At 49.2% G+C, this 18,488-nt stretch overlaps 2 protein-coding genes across 8 annotated transcripts in view; one reads left to right on the top strand and one right to left on the bottom strand.

The window, feature by feature from the left end:
- LOC128910922 (core histone macro-H2A.2) overlaps positions 1-9,721 on the top strand; it is a 34,221-nt gene extending 24,500 nt beyond the window's left edge. For 6 of the 7 annotated variants that reach the window (XM_054204942.1, XM_054204943.1, XM_054204948.1 and 3 more), the window contains exon 9: positions 2,356-2,521. In XM_054204942.1, the coding sequence (XP_054060917.1) occupies positions 2,356-2,521 (166 nt within the window). Of the gene's footprint in view, positions 1-2,355; positions 2,584-4,453; positions 4,582-9,402 lie in introns of those variants that run through there. The other variant, XM_054204949.1, reaches the window with a different exon arrangement.
- Positions 3,208-9,933, bottom strand: AIFM2 (apoptosis inducing factor mitochondria associated 2). The gene is made up of 9 exons (XM_054204941.1): positions 9,575-9,933; positions 8,576-8,691; positions 7,011-7,130; positions 6,527-6,619; positions 6,117-6,225; positions 5,752-5,904; positions 4,776-4,976; positions 3,686-3,888; positions 3,208-3,346 (listed from the first exon to the last, which is right to left on the bottom strand). Exons 1-8 carry the CDS (start codon positions 9,747-9,749, stop codon positions 3,734-3,736), a joined length of 1,122 nt encoding a protein of 373 aa, XP_054060916.1. The 5' UTR covers positions 9,750-9,933; the 3' UTR covers positions 3,208-3,346; positions 3,686-3,733.
- Positions 9,934-18,488: the final 8,555 nt, after the last annotated feature.

The following is an 18,488-nucleotide window of genomic DNA, read 5'->3' as shown; positions in this document are numbered from 1 at the left end:
TGAAGTGCAGTGTTTGCATGGAACAACCAGAAAGCCTTTATACAGAGAAATTAGCTAACCCACGGGAGTGCTGAGTAGACTCGCTGGGTTTTCTATTGCTAGGCAGTAATTTTCATTCTTCTACTATGGGCCTGCACCACCTCAGTTTTTATGTGTCCCTTCATTTTGCTGTGGTGAATCTGATTAAAAATACATTCGTACTAATAAGATTATAACAGCGTAACAGTGAAGGCAAGTAACAGTGATGCAACCTGAGCTAGGTAAATGTGAGGTGTTCACTTAAGTCATCCCGGGAATATATATTAAACAGACTAGTCACATAAAATGTTTTCTTTCAGAAGAAAATCAATGTTTCTCAAATATAGTTCTGCTTTAAAAAGGGAACTATGACACCAACTGTGAAACTGCACATTTCTTTCTCAATAACTAGCAAATAAAATGTGCTTGACTAAGAAATCCAATTATTTTTTTTTTTTGAAACTGACAGTTCATTGATCTTGCTTGGTCTCTGATCACAAGAAGCCTTACACAAGCCCTGCTAAATGCAGAAGTTGTTCTCTCATGTTGGAGTTTGCACACTTATGTTTGTTTAATTTGAAATGTAACAACTGATTTTCTTAGTAATGCCCAAAGAGTAGAGTTGTGTTGGCCCAATAGTGAATAAAATGGAAGTAAAACTGTGTTTTGATCAATGAAATCACCACACATGACTGAATACACAGGAGGTGAAAATACCATTTTTAGACAGACAATTTTCAAGACAAAATAATATTTTTATGGATAAGGACGAAAGAATAAATTGGGGACAGTGCAATATTTAGCGATTTTTCTTCCTTTATACATGGATCTTTTTATAGTGTTCAGTTAAAGCAAACGTGATAAATTGTTTTACCTCTCTTTAATAATGAAGTTCAGCTTTCAAAAATGAACTGTAGCTTTTAATGCCAATAGAAATAGTCTCTATAGACCTTGTGTTTCCTGTAAGTGTTATCTAAGAATAATCCAGTCTCGGAGCATTAGTCATAGTGCAGATGCTTCTGCTGCATAGTTCCATTTCACTCTCTGTTGCTCTTACAATTACTCCTGCTAACAGAAAATAGAGTATGTCTTACCAGGTGCTGCTGGTTTACACTTGATTTATCAAACGACCTCCAAGTTGTCTGAAAAAAAAGGCAGTTTTTCAAATAAAACTTAATGGTTTTGCTGTTGTTTTATTTCACCTACACGTCTGCCCAAGAAATGCTGGTTTTGTTGGGTAGATCGGGAATTATGCTGTATTGGTTCTGTGAATTTTCATCTTTCCTACCTTAGGGACTGTTTACAGTAACTGATACAATGTAGCAATAGATGGGATTTCTCAGTTGTACTGGGGCTTCTCACCTCTATGATCTTGTCATTAAAAAGTAGGGAAATGCAATTTAGATGAAATTACTTGTGCTGTGAAGCAGATATAAATTAACTGAAAAACATTTTCAAAAGGTTCTTATAGATAGCTTGCTGCCAGAAAGGCCTGTTATCAACTGAGTTGCTGCAGATGCTGTCCAGGGACTAAAAGTAGGAAAATCATTTGGACTAGAGTGAACACGGATACAGCAGTTGTTTGACGACTAGTTTCCAAGCTCTTTTTTAGATAGCTTTTAATATAAATGTGGTAAGTAGTCTGAAATCCCTAACATGAAATTGAGTAAGGAGAAGTGGGTGGTACTAAACTTGGAACGGGAAATAAACACAAATGCACATCACAGTGCTATCGGGGGGGAGGAGAAGACACTGCAGAGGCAGCTCTGCATGCTATGAAAAGAAATACCGTAATTTTTCAAGTGTAAGGATTGTTAGGTGCTGGGATGGCTTATCTGTGTATTCTCATGTAGCCCCATCACTGAAGATCTTTAAGTACAGGTTCGACAAATGTTTTTTCAGAAGCAGAAAAGTTATATGTAATCCTGCCTCAGAGGAAGGACACGGGCTAGATTGTGCTGGCCCACAAGTAGTTGATGTAATTAATTATAATTTTTTTTCAGTTTTCAACTAAAAAAATAATCATCCCTTGAAGTATTTAGCCTGCCCAGCAGAGCACAGTTTAATTCTAAGGAAGAGCAGTAAAAAACTTCATGTAGTTGTAAAAAGTAGAAGCAAACGAAAACAGGAAAGTAATACAGCAGCAGGTGAATGTTGCTATCAGAACCGTGGGGTTTGCTCCTGGGATTTACACCTTGCAGAACTGCAGCTGGCACTGTCTTAACAGCAGCCTGTAGTTGGTACGGCTATGGCTTGTTCCTTTCAACATCATGTGTACATAATGCTTGCACAGATGGCTGACACTCAGTTGTTCTGTTTTCTTCCCTTATGACATAGAAACTGCTTCCCAAAACAGACGGCAGCCCAGGTGACTCTAAGAGCTATTTCCACCCATTTCGACGGCACCAGCTCTTCCTCCTTGAAGAACATTTACTTTCTGCTCTTCGACAGTGAAAGTATTGGCATCTATGTGCAAGAAATGGCCAAGCTAGACACTAAGTAGCAATGGCAGCCAAATGAAACTTTATTTTTCAACAAACTTGAGTAGCATTAAAAGCATTAGAGGTGGGTTTTATTTTTTCAATGTGATGAGGAGGGGGAGTGGTAGTAGTGTGACGTGTTTTGACTTGATGAAGAGCTCTGACTAGAGATGAGAGGGGTTTAGTCTGATTTCTTCATGCTATCAGCATCCTCTAGCCATGTATATCACCTTAAGAAACTGAGTTACCATCTCTTTTCAGGAGTTTGCTTAGTGTCCCTTGTTACTTTAGTTTAGAAGTTTTTAAAGAGTAACCTCATCTTAGATTTGTAGTGATGAATATTTCACACACACACACACTTTAAAGAAAGCTCTTTAAAATGTTCTCCTCCCTTTTCCCCTCCCTTGAGGACAGATGGTAAACTTCTGCCTCCAGCCCACAGAGACGGGAAAGGGATTTTAAAAGTGATGCATGAGGAGCTTCTGTTTTGCTTTTAACTCACAATAATCTCTGTAATTACTGAAAATATTTCATGGTGATTTTGTTTGTTTTATAAGAAAAAAAGAAAAAGATGTGTCAAGTGTGGTTATTGTTATAAACCCTACTTCTGCTCTGGGAATGTCTCACCTTTAAAAGAAAGAAAAAAAGCAGCAGCATCTGTAATTAAGTGCTTACTGTGTCACACCTAGCACACAACTAACCTGTAGTGCTCTAAGTGACATAATAAAAGCTGCATTATATTCTGTTGAGTTTCAGGATTACAATAGCCTCTTCAAGGCTTTAAGCAGGCTTTCCCCAGGCAGTGCTGTGAGCCATTCTTCCTGCGTGCTGCAGAGCAGATTCCGGATCTGTAAGAGGCAGGTAGTTTTTAGAAGAGCAAGAGTAGAGAAAGCCAGGGAAAAACCACATAATAAACAAACCAGAGCGATTTTGAAAACCACAGTGTTTATGGTTACAAATAAGGTAAACCAAGTTTCTTGCTCACAGCTATCTCAACAGGGAAGCAAAAGAAACATTCCTTCTGTGGTTTTTATCATGAGAACTTCTGTGCACTTCATTTGGAAGTGCCTCCTTCCCCTTTAGAGCAAAGCAGGGCCCCCCTTCAATGCAGCACACTAATAGGTGGCTTTAGGAGGTGCTGCAGGAGACAGTATCAGTCTGTCCAAGCAATAAAAGTGCACCCTCACCGACTTCCAGTCGCTGTATTCCCTGCTGGTTTGTTACTGATCTCCCCCTTAAGAGGGCATTGTCTGTCCCATTGTCTTCCAGCTCTTGGAAACAAACAGGTCCCGGCTCTTAGCAATGGTCACCAAGAGATGTCCCACGTAGTAACCATTCACCTGGCCTACACCGTCATTCCTGCCCATTGAAAGCAGGAATGTTAGCGACCCTGGAAAGAAGATGTAGAGGCTTAAGTTAAGCAGTTTCAAAGCTAAACATCAAACCCAACTATGTGTGGGTGATGCACTTCCTCCAAATTCTCACTTCTCAAGCCTCTCCTCATTCCCATACACACAGCTAAGCATAGGACCCATGTACTGCATGACAAGGAAGGAAGCAGGCCCAAGGAGAACTAACTACTCACAACTCTCTCCTTTCTACCATCTGCTCTACCTCTTTCATTAATGGGATTGCTGAAGGATTGGGCTGTCTGCGTGTGTGCAGTAGAACTATTCTGTCCTCCCGAGAGGGAGTCCAAGAGGTAGACAACAATATTTAAGTAGAAAGAAATGTGAGTAGACTGAGCAGCCTCTGAAAACCAAGCTGCTGTCCGGATATCCTCCATCCACATGGAACAGCTTTCAGCATAGTCATGGTAAGTATTTACCTCAGTTGCTTATTAATGAGAGCCATCACCTAGCAAGATTTTTGAGACTAGAATTGTTCAGTTTGTGTTTGCTGTATAGTTTAAGGGGAGAAACGAGGGGAAAGTCAAGTCATCTCCTTCTTCCTAGGATTCAATTGGACAGTAAGCAATTTAAAGAAAAGGAAACAAGTTTGATGAATAGCAGACACCCACCAGTAGATTTATCAGGAAGACGTTAGTGAAGAAAGGACACGTTGCGTCTGTAGACTGACACAGGTAATTAACTTCTACAGTGTCTTTGGCAAGAACTAAGATGAAGCCTGAGCTATAAGCTTATTATACAGTCAACCCCAACTGTGTTCCCTCACCTCTAGTGTCCCATGCAAGTTCTGAGGTGTATGCGTTAAACTGCTGTTCCCTACAGAGAAGCAGCCCAACAGCTAGGGCCCAGTGCTACGATATTACCTTACCTGGTTTGTAGGTTTTAAGAGGCTTATGTGTCAGGCTGTTGATGATATTTGTCACCACAATGTTGGCATGGAGACCAGCATGGTAGGCCATCTTCGGTTCTTTCAGATCTGCACAGTCCCCAATGGCATAGATGTTCTCGTAGCCTTCCAGTTGGAGGTGCTTGTTAACTTTCAAAGCACCGTTACTTGCCATTCTGTCCCCTGTTTTGCCAAACAGTAAGTTTTCAGAAGGAGCTTTGTGTTGCTTGTTGTGGCCCAAGACCCCAAAATGCTGATGATGTTATTGAACATGTCACTGACACAAAGTAAGGTGTTGGTTTTTCACCCTCTTTTCTACATGTCAGGGAAGAGACGCTTTTTGCTTTGCTGTAGTTAATTATTGCAGTCTCATGCAATGAATCATCCTTTGATATTTCAGTAGAAACATCAAGAAACATTAAGAGCTAGTGTACGCAGCCTGAGAAGGAGACTGTATAATGGTCATACTGGTCCATAGTGGTAGCGCCATAACTGAAATTGGGCTGTAAGAGAATTCAGACTGAAGATGTATCACCAAATAATTGGCTGAACGCCCTGTGACACTGGCAGTTCAGCAAGAATGCTGAATGTGCTGAGCCTATTTTTTGCTCAGAACTCAACAAGCTTATATCTAGGATGAAATCCTGGCCTTGACGGCAGGAGTTACCATCATCTTCTAGGTGTCATCTGCCTCATGCTGAACTAGGACACTAAGGTTCCTTGGAGGTATTAGCGGAAGGAGCTGGAGAAGACTGTTGGCCACTTGATCTATAATTCTGTAAGTTCCAAAGGTCACATGTCACAGTTAAGTATTTAATGTGATGTTAGAGCATTTGCTGTATCATGGAATAACCACTGCAGGTTGTATAGGGTTGATTCCTAACCTCACAGTACTCAAGTGTAAGGTGTTGAAGAACTCTGTTGCTTCTCCCCCCACCCAGTGGTTTTTTTCATTTACCAAATGCAGAGGCGTATGCTGAACAGTTAATCTTTATCCCTGTGCAGAGGACCACCATGTCAGCAACCACCTCGGTGCCCTTTTCCGTTCTTATGACCATGTCCTTCTGGAACCGGTTTGGCGTGAGGTTTTCCTCATTGCTGACCCTTTCACCTGTTGGGACAGAGAGCCTTGGGTCACAAACCTTTACTAGGCTGCCATTTCCAGCTAGCCCAGATGTATCTAGAGAAACAGGAATTCAAGGAAGCCATGCTTAGTCAAAAAAGATCAGAAAGAGGACATCAGAATGACATGCTCTGGCTAAAGGAAGAGCAGCTTATAGAGCTTCAGAGTCTAGATCTTTAGAGGCATTGTTAGGTACGTACTTAATAAGAGGCGCACTCCTTTTCTGAGGAGAATCTCTTTCACCTCCTGACGGACGCTATCTAGCAGTTCCGCATCAGCTAGTGCAATTTTTGAGTGAATGAGGGTGACCTGTTGGGGACAAAACAGCAAACGGGGATACAGGAATGGGACAGGCCTCACCACATGCCAGGTGGGAGCAGCTATAGCTAGCTTCCAGCCCGCATTATGCCCAAGGAGAGCGAGGCAGTGAAAGGCATCTAGTGCCAATAATTGCTGGTGACAGGCTATGGGATGCTCTCAGAAGAGGAAGCAGTAGGGGTGAAGGCTGCCATTGCATGGAAACTCGTGATTTGCAGTGATCCCAGATACCATCACAGAAGAACAATCTCAGAAACAAGGATGAAGTAAATTTTAACTGATATGCTACTACCTCTTTGGCTGGGTGCTCTGTTTTGATCTCTGCAGCCATCTCAACTCCAGCAGCACCACCTCCCACTACCAGGATGCGCTCAGATTTCTCAATCTTGAGGTAAAGAAGAAACTCATGTTACAAGAGAACTGTTACGTGCAGGAGGTCAGATACCCTCATCCACTCCGCAAATAGACCTTTCTGAGATACAGCACTGGCCCAACAGCAATAAACCACCTAGTTTGTTAAGAGGAAACAAAAAATGAAAACACCATGCGCTCTTCCTGTGTACACTGTAACACTGTTGAGCATTTCAGGTTTTGCCTTTTGTGGGCAGCTGGTCTTCCCCTGGGGCATACAGGACCATATGCTGTACCTGTCCCTGCAGGCATCGTGGTCTCTTGTTCTTAGACACAGATGGCTCCAGATATGCATAGTAGTGTCTGGGACAGGGAAGCTGAACAGAGGCAGGCAGTGCTTCCTAGGAAGTAAGTTGATTCCTCACCTCTTTAACCATGTCTTCATAGGTCTGGATGGCACTCTCCATGTCAATGACTTTGTTGAACTTCCCAGGGAATGGCCCATCACTGCCTGTTGCAAGAATGAGATGGGAGTAGTGAAGCACCTGGGAAGGCAGAAGGTGGAATAGGATGTTAGACCTCTTTAAAACAGAGGTAGAATACAGTTGTTGCCTCCTCGGTACTTTTCACTCATTCCTCCTCCTCCTCGGTTCTCTTCACTCATTCCTCCTCCTCCAGCCCCCACTGACAACTAGGGAAAGTTGTCAGTGTCAGAAAGTGACTTTAGGAAGAGACCTGGTCCAGGTGACACCACCTAACTGCCTTCCCTCAGGGTCTGAGAGAAGCACTATTCTTCAGATGAGCTGAGTGCTTTGAAGAAGCTACCATAAGCTTACAGGAAATAACCTGGTATTTATCCCAGACTCTGAAGCTACCATCACAGCTGGCTCCAGAGACTAACTCTCCTTCACCTTCTTCTGAACAGAGATGAGATGCTTTGGCTGAAAAGAGTTATCAGAGCTGCTGCCCTTGTTTCTTCCTGTAGTTAGGTAAGGATCTGAGCTCCAGGGTTAATTGTTGAGCTCTAAATCCATCGCTAAGAATAAAAGCTCATCTGAGCACTAGATGGGGTGTGGCATTTACTGCACACCAACATCCTAACACAGCTCTAGGCCACTTAGCTTGGTTAGAGGGGATGGTGCTGTTCAGCGCATCCATAGAAAGAGCTACCAAGCTCTTCAGGATGATTAAATGCTCCGGTCTTTCCCCACATTGCCTCGTGGTTTTAGAGGAGATGGTTGGGGGCCTGCCTCTGGGGCAGACCTCCATAGAAGTAGGTCATTGGTTCCATTCCTCTCTACCTACTAGGGTTACAGGGCCAGTATTGAGCATGAGCATTTGTGTGTCTGCCCACAGGTGGCAGAAACCTAGAGGAAAGCAATCAGTGCCTTGGTTTGTGGCTTGTTTGGGGTCAGGCATTTCAGCCAAGCTGAGGGTTACATCAGAACAGGAACCCTGTTGTGCGTGTGAACTCTTGAGCCCGGGAGTATTGGACAGGTCAGGGTTCATGTGCTCAGCTGACCTGCACTGTAGGAGATATGCAGGTGTTTGCCACAACTGAACAGCATTCCCAGCTCTCATCTCCAGCTCCAGGGCAAAGGTCCAGTTTGTTTTTCCCAGAGCATGATTCTGTCCTGCACGCACCCTCCTCTAGCAGATGAAAGTTACACTCCTCTTCCTGCCCAGACGCACATTTTCTGTAGGTGCCTTGTGATCCTGCTCATCTCGCTCTTTCCCCCTCAAGAAGACTCCAAGCACAAACAACAGTCTGAAACCTAAATTCCAAGTCACTTCTCCAACCAGACATAATGAGTCAAAACCAACATGGCCTAGATTTGGAGTACTGCGTTCTCGCAGCCAAGACATGGCTGAAGAAAACCCTTGAGAAGGTGAGATTCACAACACGCCCTGCTGAAGGCTGACTCTCCGCGTTAGCAGGTGATCCCATAAGGCAGCCAAGTTACTCATTGCAAGTTGTTGCATCACCCACCTCACCATCACTGAGCAAGACTTGTTGCCTCCCAGGGTCTATACCAACAACCTTGCCTTGTCGGAAACTGTCCCCAAAGGTAACAGAGTAGGAGATGAAAGTCTTCTTGGCAAATCCTGTGGGAAGAGGAGATGACAGGGAAGAGATCTCCCTCTGTGGAGGCTAACAAACCCCTCTTTGCTTCTCCCCTCACACCATCTTTGCTCAGACAAAAGCATTTTATGCACCTGGGACCAGAGGCTGGGCCTCTGCTGTGCGTTATCTCTGCCCAGCAGAGACCTTTGCTTCAGGACCTTTGCCTCGGATGTGGCTTTCTCAGAAGCCAGGTGACAACCTCAGCTCGACTACTTTCCCTGGTCCCCATACAGAATCTCCTGTACTGGTTTGTCAGTAAGGGCTCCACTGTGGTCCAGGGTATTTCAGGCATGATTTCAGAGGCTTTTTGTCATGTTATCTGCCTTTCAGATATCCCTTTGATGCTTGTTCCCAGCCTCAAATATGGGATTTTTCCCCCTAAATCCCCAGTGACTGGAGGAATGGGGTTAGCCCAGTCTCCCAAGTGAGATCCCAGACGCATCTGAGCTTTGCCATCCAGGGCCTCACTACTGAGTTGCTCAACATTTCAAGTGCCAGATACAGAAAAACGTTCATTCACCCCTTCCAGCTGCTGCTGGTTTTAGCTTAGTCACCTTCTAAACTCTCAAAATAAAAAAAACAAACAACACAATCATCTGAGTAGGTTTTGCTCAGTTTTTCCCAGCAGACAGGCAATTAGCTTAACAAAGACAGTCTGTGGGTCTTCCCAGAGCTAAGTATTTGTTTTCCAGGCAGAAAAAATCAAGTCTTCCACCATCGCTAGAGCAGAGGAGGCACTTTCAGTACCCCGTTCCATGTTACTCCGAGTACCTCCGAGCTGCTGCGGTCACTGGTGGGCCTCAGAGAGCTGACCCGCCGAGACCCGCACAGGGGGAAGGCCGTGGAAATCAGTTGAGCCCTTACCACTCTGCACAGCGGCGCGGAGGGCAGCAACATTGTGATGGAAAGCGTCTCCCATGTCCACCAGTGTGAAGGGGATGGCCCAAGACTTGAGGAGGCTGGCGGCCGCTGTACCTCCGAAGCCACCCCCGACCACCACCACCCGCACGGAGTCGTCCAGGGACAGGCGGGATCCCATCGCTCTGAGCCGGGAGCTGGCGGCTGGCTCGGTGGCAGCGTCGATGTGGCTCTGCGCAGCCGCCTCCTGCGCGCTCTCCGCCTCTCCCGGCGGCGGGTGGAGTCACCTTTGCTGGCTGATAAGCTGTTCGCAGCTTTAAGGTTCAGGGAGGAAGTGGCTTTCTCAAGCTCCGAACCCAGCTCGCAGACTTTGGCTCTCCCGAGCAGGGCAATGCTTTCTGCCAGGACGCGGTGTCTGCCCAGGTGAGCATCAGAGTCCCAAGAACAGACTATTTCCCCTTTCACCTTCCTTACACACCCCCGCATATGTCCCCCACGTGAGAAGGGGACCGGAAGGATCTTATGAACCAAGAGCTGTGTTTTAAGGGTGATGGGCAAACAACCAGAGACCAGGGGAATTGCTCCAGCTGAGCCTGCGTGCTCGGGGCTGCCAGTCGCAGCCTGGCAGTGGGTAAGGATGCTGTGCGAGACAAGAGGCTCTGCTAATGCTGAGGATGTGCAGTCAGTCCTGCCAAACCCCAGCATTAAAAAGTCATGAGCTCATCTTTTAAAAAAAAAAAAAACAACAAACACAAGCAAAAAAGAAAATGGTTTTAGTTTGTTTTATTTTGGAAAGTTGACGAATATCGGGCTTTGCCTGCCCACCTTGGCTTGTCCTTTGTCAGCTGTGAACATTGGCTGATGACATGTTGGTTCAGTGCCCCCTTTTGGGGGGTAGCTGGGGGCTAGCAGCAGAGGGGTGCCCTGCTCCTGCCCTTGCTGGGAGAGTTCAGGTTTCATAGCCCTTGGGTCTGTGGCTTGAAGGGGCTCGTCGGGAAACACACAAACTGGCCAAGACCGCAGGCTGCGTGAACAACGCAGCCAGAGGATGGCCAACTCCCTTCATCAAGAGAAATGCTTCCCTCGGAGAGAGAAATGAAGACGTATGTGTTCCAAGTGGCAGTGGGAAAAGGAGCCCAGAGAGGGCTGTACGAAAAGGATGGAGGGAAGATGAGCCCAGCTTCACCATGGTGGAGATGGTGGGATTTAAGGAGGAGCATGGAAGGGCTGAGAAGGTAGTGACGGCCCCTGTAGAAGGGGAGCAAAGAGCAGAGAAGGAGGTTTACAGTAAAAATGACATCTAGATCATGTTCTTCCGCAGCACGGAAATTACCCCGAAGACTTTAGGCTCCTGTGGCATTCCAGATAAATATAGCTGCTGGCCATGTGGATAAATATAGCTGCTGTGCACACTGCAGTGTTGTCAGCTGGCAGAGCTGCCCCCGCGCTCCCCTTCCCATGCCGGTTTGAAGGCTGCCTCTGCTCCCCATTCCTCCTTCAGCGAACGCCTGCCAGTTCCCAAGCCCCTTCCCAGCAGGGTCCCCAGGAGAACTCCCCCCAGCCTCGTGGGTGGGAGATGGATGAAGGAATTAGCATTTATTTTTTTTTCCAGGAAAAGCAGGGCGTGGATGCAGGGCTGCCGCCAGAGGGTGCAGCCAGCTCGGCTGTGAGGACATGGGACACGGCGTCCAAGTCCAGCGTGCAGCACCAGACATCCTCCCCTCCATCGCAGGAAGGGCACAGGGAGTGGGGAAGGAGGGTGACAAAGGGGTCAAAAGATTTGGGGGTGTTTCTGCTCTACACAGGGGGACTCTTCATCCTGGAAGAGAGCTGAGAGAGGAGGGATGGAACGGCCGACAACAAACCCAGGAGGAAAGTCCTTTTAGTAGGAAAGCCCATGGCCTCAGCTGAAATAAGCCAGGGGCAGGTTTGTGCTTTTTGTTACACAGGACTTAGCTGGAGGGTGCTAAAACCTTCAATGGGGGAAAAAATAATTTTGGTTAATCTGGGGAAAATAAATCCTCCAGAGCTGCTAAACACAGAGGCACTGGTTCTGGCCAGGAAATCCGGGAGCTACGAACATCCAGAGGCTGTGAAGTATCCCCACGGTAGCAGCACTCCAGGTCTACTCCCTGTCCTCTCTCCTGGTACCTACGTGGGCACTGACCTCTGAGGAGGCTGCTGGAATAGCCTGGCGATGACCGGCTTTGGAAAAAGATAATTCAATGCAGAAACTGGAAAAATATAAACGCATCTCCATTTCTAAAAGGGTGAACTCAGCAATCAAAACCTGATTTACGCTCTGCCCTCAAATGACATGGACAGGCTTGCTTTGCACTGGGCGTGTGCGAACCCATCCCCTTCCTGGCAGCATTGGCCTTACGTGCATAACTCCTCTGGCATTTCATCCTACTGCAGCAAAGCTGGATCAAAGGTCCGCTCCTAAAAGATGGGGGAGGCTGAGGATGAATTGTCACTTCCCATGTGCTACAGCCCTCTCCCCCTTCCTCTGTGCCCAGCTCTCGCTTTTATAGAGGCGTTTTTTGGCTTTTCATGCCACATGTTTCCATGTATTTTACAGCACATACCCACTGCCGGGAGAAATCTATTACTTCAAGAGTAATCCCCTATTTTTCCCTATCGCATGATGTTATCCGCCCTCGGGTATATTTGCACCAGACCTGCCACAAAGAACAAGATCTTGTTTCTGCCCTTAATTCTGCTGCTCACACAGGATGAATGCCTTCATCCTGCCTCCAAGCATTGTTCCAAGGCAATGAGGGCTATCATCAGGTAAATCCGGTGGTACATCAGAAGATCAGGGCCACCTTTCCAAAAAAAAAAACAACAAAGGGTGTAAAAAGCTTCTGGGCCAGCGAGTTGGAGATGCACCAACAAACAAGACAAGGCCAGCGGAGAAAACAGTGCCCAAAGCAAACAGGGGAGGTAAAAGGAGCCTTTGTGAAAATGACGCACCCAACTCTGGGCAAACGGGAAGAAACTCTGAATGCTTAAAATTGTGGTCGGAGGGAGCCTTCTGCGTGCAGGTGCACACTCAGTATTGGCAAATATGTTGTTTTGATGATATTTCTGTGGCCGACAACTGCAAACAGACGGCTGCAGTAAGAGCAGGTCAGCTTCAGAGAGGGTTTTGTCTTCTGCTGGTGATCTGTACGGCAGAGCCAGGTGGGGAGGCTGGGGGCAGGGATCCGCCGGCCCTGGCTTCCTCCGGGCTCCCTGGCTTTTTCTTCGTACCTGCCCTGTGGACCGTACGTTCCCCTGTGGGATGGCAGGAGGCCAGTGGGAAGGAAGAGGCGTAGGGAAGGGGCTCGTCGGGATGCTCCTGTCCCACCTCTGCAGCTCCGAGAGGCCAGGCAGGCAGCGTGGGTATCTAGCTGTCTCTGTGTCCTCCCCTCATCAGGTTCAATGCAACATCAGCCACAGCCAACAGACATCCCTCTGAGTATGGTAAATCCAAGGATGGGTACAGCGGTGCTGCAGGAGAAGACCTTAGGATGTCCAGCTGCTCCAGGTGAACCTGCTTTGGCATGGAGGTTGGACTAGATGATCTCCAAGGGTTCCTTCCAACCCCTACCATTTTGGGATTCTGTGATTTCCCTCTCGAGGCAGCCTGAAGGCCCCCGTCCCTCTTGGACAAATCTGAGCAGCTGGAAGGGTCCTGTTTTTCCCCTTGCTGACAATGTCTTTGCTGTAAAACCAAAGGAGACATCTCCCAGCTGCAGTGCGGGAGGGAAAAACATCCCCCTCAAACACAGAAAATAAACAGCTGATTCAGGACTTAAGAACAAATGTCATCCAACCCACTGAGGGGTAATTGCTCCCAAGGAGACCCCGGGACTCTCCTTGGCACCTGCCCTGGGGCTCCCCATTTTGCTCCCCGTTTTTTGATCTTGTCACTCCCATGCGTCTCAGGAATCTCTGCCGCAGCAAGGGTGGAATCGCATTAGTCCAGGGCAAAGAATTGCCTGGAAAAACCAATTCAGACCAGTTCCTGTCTGCTTTTAAATATCAACACCAGCTATTTTATACTTTATAAATAACATTTACATTTAGCAAAAATCAACAAGGACCAGTTTTATTTATTCTCTCCCCAACAAACCTTGTTTTTAATTTCCAGTTTTTCGGTGACATCAGCTAGAGGAGATCAGCTGCTGGCCACTTCCTATAAACCACAGCACCAAAGTCACCTTATTTCGGTCAGGCTGGACTGGCCAGTCACACATATGTATAGGCAGCGCCTGTGCACATGCCAGCCCATAAACTAGTTGCAGATCCCGCACGGAGAAGGGATTCGGGAAAACCCCAAAGGTGAAATGGAAAGGTCTCTGTGATCCGGCTGGTCTTTGTATCCGAAAAGAAGAGCCACGGGGAGCTGGTTGTGGGGGTCCGCTCTGTCCCGGGGCTGCACAGGGCTGTTCTCCTTGTTCCTGGGATTGAAGCTGGCTCCATGCCGAGGTGCGCCCCAGCTCCTCTTTGCCAGCATGACGCAGCAGGACACCCCAGCATGGGGTGAGCACGGGCAAAGCCAGGGCTCTCCTTCCCCTTGGAGGAAACCCCTGCTCAGACACCTCCAGCTTTGGTTTCCGTGCGCTACAAATCTTCCCTACCCCTGGAAACGGGCTTTTGGAAACACCGTTTTGTGGGAATTCGTCCCTTGTTGTGCTGTGATACAGGCAGGTGCAACGAGAAGCTTAATCAGCCTTTATCCAGCTTAGCCGGCTGGTTGTAGGAATTGCAAAGACCCCTCTGGCAAGGCTCTCAGCTCAGTGATGAGGTGGCACCTTTCTCTTACGGGACAACACGGAGAAGGGTTTTGTGGCATTAATCTTCATGAGGTGGTAGAGAAGCACCTCCAGAAGGACGTCAGCAGTGGGGTTTTCCTTGAGAAAGGGAGAATGCTTGGGCAAGCTCCTTCACTCCTGGGGCAGGTTTTAAGAAGGAACAGCTTTCACCCCCAAATTGTAGGGAGTTTTCTTCCCCCTTCTCCCCCAAGATTTCACTGCAGTGAAAGCCCAGTGTGTAATAAAACTTTGTCCTTAAAAAAAATCAGTCTCACAGACAGGCAGCCTTTGTCCAAAGGTGTAATTACAGGATAAATATGGGATGCAGACCAAGAAATGCAGTCTGGTCAGGCATACAGTCTCTTAAAAAAACAAAACGGAAAACAAGGCTGTCATTTAATGCCAAAATGTCCACGTGTGCTGCAGCCCCTGGTCCCTCGCTGGCCCGTGCGTCCCCCCACTGACCTGGGGTTTGGGCGATGGAGCTGTAGCTTATGCACCAGCTCCCTGTGGGAATGACACTGAGCCCCACCATGGGGCAAGGGCAGATTCGGCTTCCGTCGAAGCCAGCGGGGCTGGGTGAGGGGATGTGGTTGCTTGGGCCATGGGTTTCCCTCCAGCCCTAGTGCAGAAATCCCATCTGATAGCCCTGCGCGGGCACATGGGGGATTAGCTACTCCGATCCCATTAAACGGAGCTGGAGCAAGTGAGGAGAAGGGGACGGGGAGTCAGGACAGCTGGTGGAGCAGCCTTGACTTCGGAAGTTTGGGACGAACCTTGTGCCAAGCTGGAAAAAGGCCTTTTTTATGCATTTCTGTGGGCCAGCCTGGTGGCTTGGCTTGTGGGCTGGCAGACATCCACCGTGCCAGATGCTGGTAGCAGTTTGCCACCTCGGCCATGCATTAAACACCACGGTGTCCAAGATGGCATCGCAGAGACCTGCCTGCCTCCACCGCTTTTGTAATTGGTGGGGACTGGCATCTTTTGACTCCAGCAAAATTGCCCCTCTGTGGCAAGGCCAGCCACATCAGCGTGGCCCCAGCAAGCCCCAAGTGTCCCCAAGAGGGAGGCGGAGAAACAGCAGGGTATACCTGCCATCCAAAGTCAAGTCTGGATTAGACCGGCAGAGGAAAGTATTAACCAGAGAGATCCCATTTAAAGGGGAACAGGGCATACATAATTTATTAAAGCTCTTACTGGTGCTACATCATCTCCTTTCACCTACAGTAACCCTGAGGAGAAGCAGGCTTTGGCTCGTCGCCCTGTCCCGTGGGACATGTGTCCCCTCACCTCTCTGGGCTACTCGCAGGAAACGTCTCTCTGGTGACAATAAACATCACAATGCACCTGATTTTCCCCCAAAATAAAGCTGTGGTGGGCTGAGCAGGCGAGCCCAGAGGCAGCCCAGCTGTGGACACTGACCTGCATGAGGAAGGGATGGGCTTGGGCTAGGGAAGCAAGGGGTAGGGGGCATTCTTTCATTTGTTTTCTTGTTTTAAAGCAAGCCTGATCCTTTTGGGACCTACTTTATTTCTGAAAGCTTGAATCCCTTGAAAAGAGGATGGGGTTTTTTTTTGGCATTGGTGTGGACGGAGGAAGGGAGAAGCTGAATCCGTTGTCTGAACGCAGGTATGGCCTTGCTCTAAGGCATTGCCTCTTGCCATGGCTTTCCCAAAGCATGTTTTTTCTCCCGAATCGATGCCTTTCCTCCTATAAGGATAGACCGGAGCAAGGCCTGGCAGCGGCCAGGGCAGGGTGAGCAGGAGGTGCCTCTCCTGGGCAGGGGGGACGACACCCCCCCACACACCCCAGTTGGCACAGAGAGAATTCAGCTTTCATCTCAAAAGGAGCCACGTGTTCCTCATGGCTTCCCAATGCGCCTGGCACTGCGCGGGAGTCGGGGCTGCGTGGCTTTAATGGGAGCAATTAGCCCCGGCGGAAATCTGCACGGGGTGGGCGCACGTTTTCTTTCTGTCCTGTGACATTTTTGATGGGAAGCTGGAGGTTGGCCAGGAAGAAATGCTCTCGACTGAGCTAGAAATGGCAGGCTGGAGCCAGCCGGGGCTGAGGCCGTGCTGGCAGCGCAGGTGAGAATGGGGGGTTGTCGCCATCCCCTCTGGCCTCAGCGTTGTATTTCCCTTTATTTCTCGGTACTTCCTGCCCCTACATCTCACTTTTTGCCCCAGCCCTGCGGCTCTTCCACGTGCAGTGGGGTGGGACAGGGATGGTGGGCACACCTCTGAGGTCCCTTTCCTGGCTCTGGCAGCCGAGCAGCTCTTAACCCCTCGTGCTGCTTTGCAAAGCAACAAAAAACTTTATTCGCTTTGCAAAAGCCAAACTAGCAAGTACTTTTGTAGAAGCGCAGGCGAGGTGTTTGCCGTGGGTTCGGCCATGTTTCCCGCCCCCACCCCCTGCCCCCGTGTGCTGCCTGAGCTCCATGGGATTTTTCCCAGCATGCAGCTGCGGGGTATCCAGCTGACCTCAGTGACCCCGCCGCTTTCCCGGCAGGAAGCCTCCAAACAAAACCCCATTCACTCGGTGAAACCCGGGGCTGCTTGCGATGCTGGGAGCTGCGTGTGAGACAGGGAAGGGAGGAATCTGATGGCTCTCCATCGCCTGCGTGCCACGAGCGCGTCGCCCACCTTGCTCAATGCAAAGAAAAACCCACTTTTGCACCCTCTCCCGGGGTCAAGCACCTTGGCTCCGCACCTTGAGCCCAGATGCTCCCCGGCAAGAGGCAGCCGCGCACGGGGAAAAAAAGCCGTCACGGACAGGCGCCTGGGGCTCCGTCGTGGCTGCTCCCTGCCAGCCGGCCCCCTGCTCCTCAATACCACCTCTGTTCTCCCTCTTGGGTCAAAAAACACGGCTTTTGTGAGCTTGGCCCAGCGGTGGCTCGTCACTGGAGCCCTGGTGTGTTCCTCCCGGCTGCCCTCCGCTGGCAGAAACACAGCCCAGCTGCGGCCAGCTGCTCCCGCTGCCGGATTTTTACTTATTCATTTTTGCTTTCAGCCAACAGCTGGGGAGAGGCGAGGTGGGGCTTCTGGGTGAGCATCTGCACGGGCCAAACACCCCAAAACTCCCCTTGCCTCAACCAAACCCCAGGTACGGGTCACCCACCAGCAAACATTTCTGGGGCTCCCCCCTCCCCAGGCACATGAATACCAAGGAGATGGGAGGTGATTTGGACTCTCTGCTGTTGTATTTTTGTTTTTAATTAAATAAGTCCGACTGTCTTCCAGCAGGCGCCGTGGTCCGCAGTCACTCCTGTGCAGGGTGGGTGCAGCCTTGGCACCAGCTCCGCTGGGGGTCTGGGGGGTGTTATAGCCCATTGGTCCCCGGGGGTCTCCCAGCAGGGCGCATGGTGGTCCCCGGCTGAAATCTTACCTCAGCACTGTGTGTGTCTCTGTTCCTTTGCGGTACAGTGTGCGGCTTTGATTTTTTTAGGCTTAGCTCCTTGACCTGCTTGCCCCTCTTTTTCACATAACAAATAAATAAATGGGCCTGGTGACCCTGGTATGCAAATACACAGGAAAAAAGGAAAAAAAAAAAAAACCAAACCAAATCCCCCAAAAACAACTTTGAAGAGCACCAGTCCACAAAGTCACCTCATTTCATTGCAGCCCAAGTGCTGGCCGGTGCTCCATGGGCGACTCCTGCCCCGGCTTCACCTTCAGGGCGGTTTCCAGCCTGTGCTGGTGTACGAAGGCACTAAACTAGTAAGGCCTCTAGGGTCCGGGTCCTTCCTGGCACTGCAGGGGTCTCGTCATTGCTTTGTCCTAGCTGTGGGGACAACGTGGAGGCGCTCGGCCCCACCACCTCCTCTTCCTTGGTGCAGCCCCTGAGACAGGGAGGTGGCCCCAGCACCGAACACCCGGCTGCCCCTCACCCTCGTGATTTCCCCATTCCCAAAGAAATTGTGTAATTCAGGCTCTGCGGGACCGCAAGGTCGGCTCCACTGGGATGCTCTGGCTCCCGGTGCTGCCACTTTCCACCCAGCGGCGGCAGCAGCAAGGAGCGTCTCTGGGAGTGGGGACCCCCGGGTCTCCTCCGGGCCGTCCGGGAGCGTGGCCGCAGCCCCTCATTCCCCCACGCTGCCATCCCCCCCCCCCCCCCCCGCC

This window comes from Rissa tridactyla, chromosome 6 (genome assembly GCF_028500815.1).
Source record: "Rissa tridactyla isolate bRisTri1 chromosome 6, bRisTri1.patW.cur.20221130, whole genome shotgun sequence".
In the NCBI taxonomy this organism is placed as follows: domain Eukaryota; kingdom Metazoa; phylum Chordata; class Aves; order Charadriiformes; family Laridae; genus Rissa; species Rissa tridactyla.
Note: the sequence above shows the minus strand (reverse complement) of the source record. Positions and strands in the feature narration are given on the sequence as shown.

Excerpts from the sequence above, each read along its gene's own strand:
- AIFM2 (XM_054204941.1), bottom strand. The coding sequence starts at position 9,749 with ATGGGATCCCGCCTGTCCCTGGACGACTCCGTGCGGGTGGTGGTGGTC. Across the intron at positions 7,131-8,575 it reads TCTTGCTCAGTGATGGTGAG|GTGCTTCACTACTCCCATCT; the intron begins GTGGGTGATGCA and ends CTGCCTTCCCAG. Across the intron at positions 4,977-5,751 it reads AGCATACGCCTCTGCATTTG|GGGACAGAATGGCAAGTAAC; the intron begins GTAAATGAAAAA and ends TTGGCAAAACAG.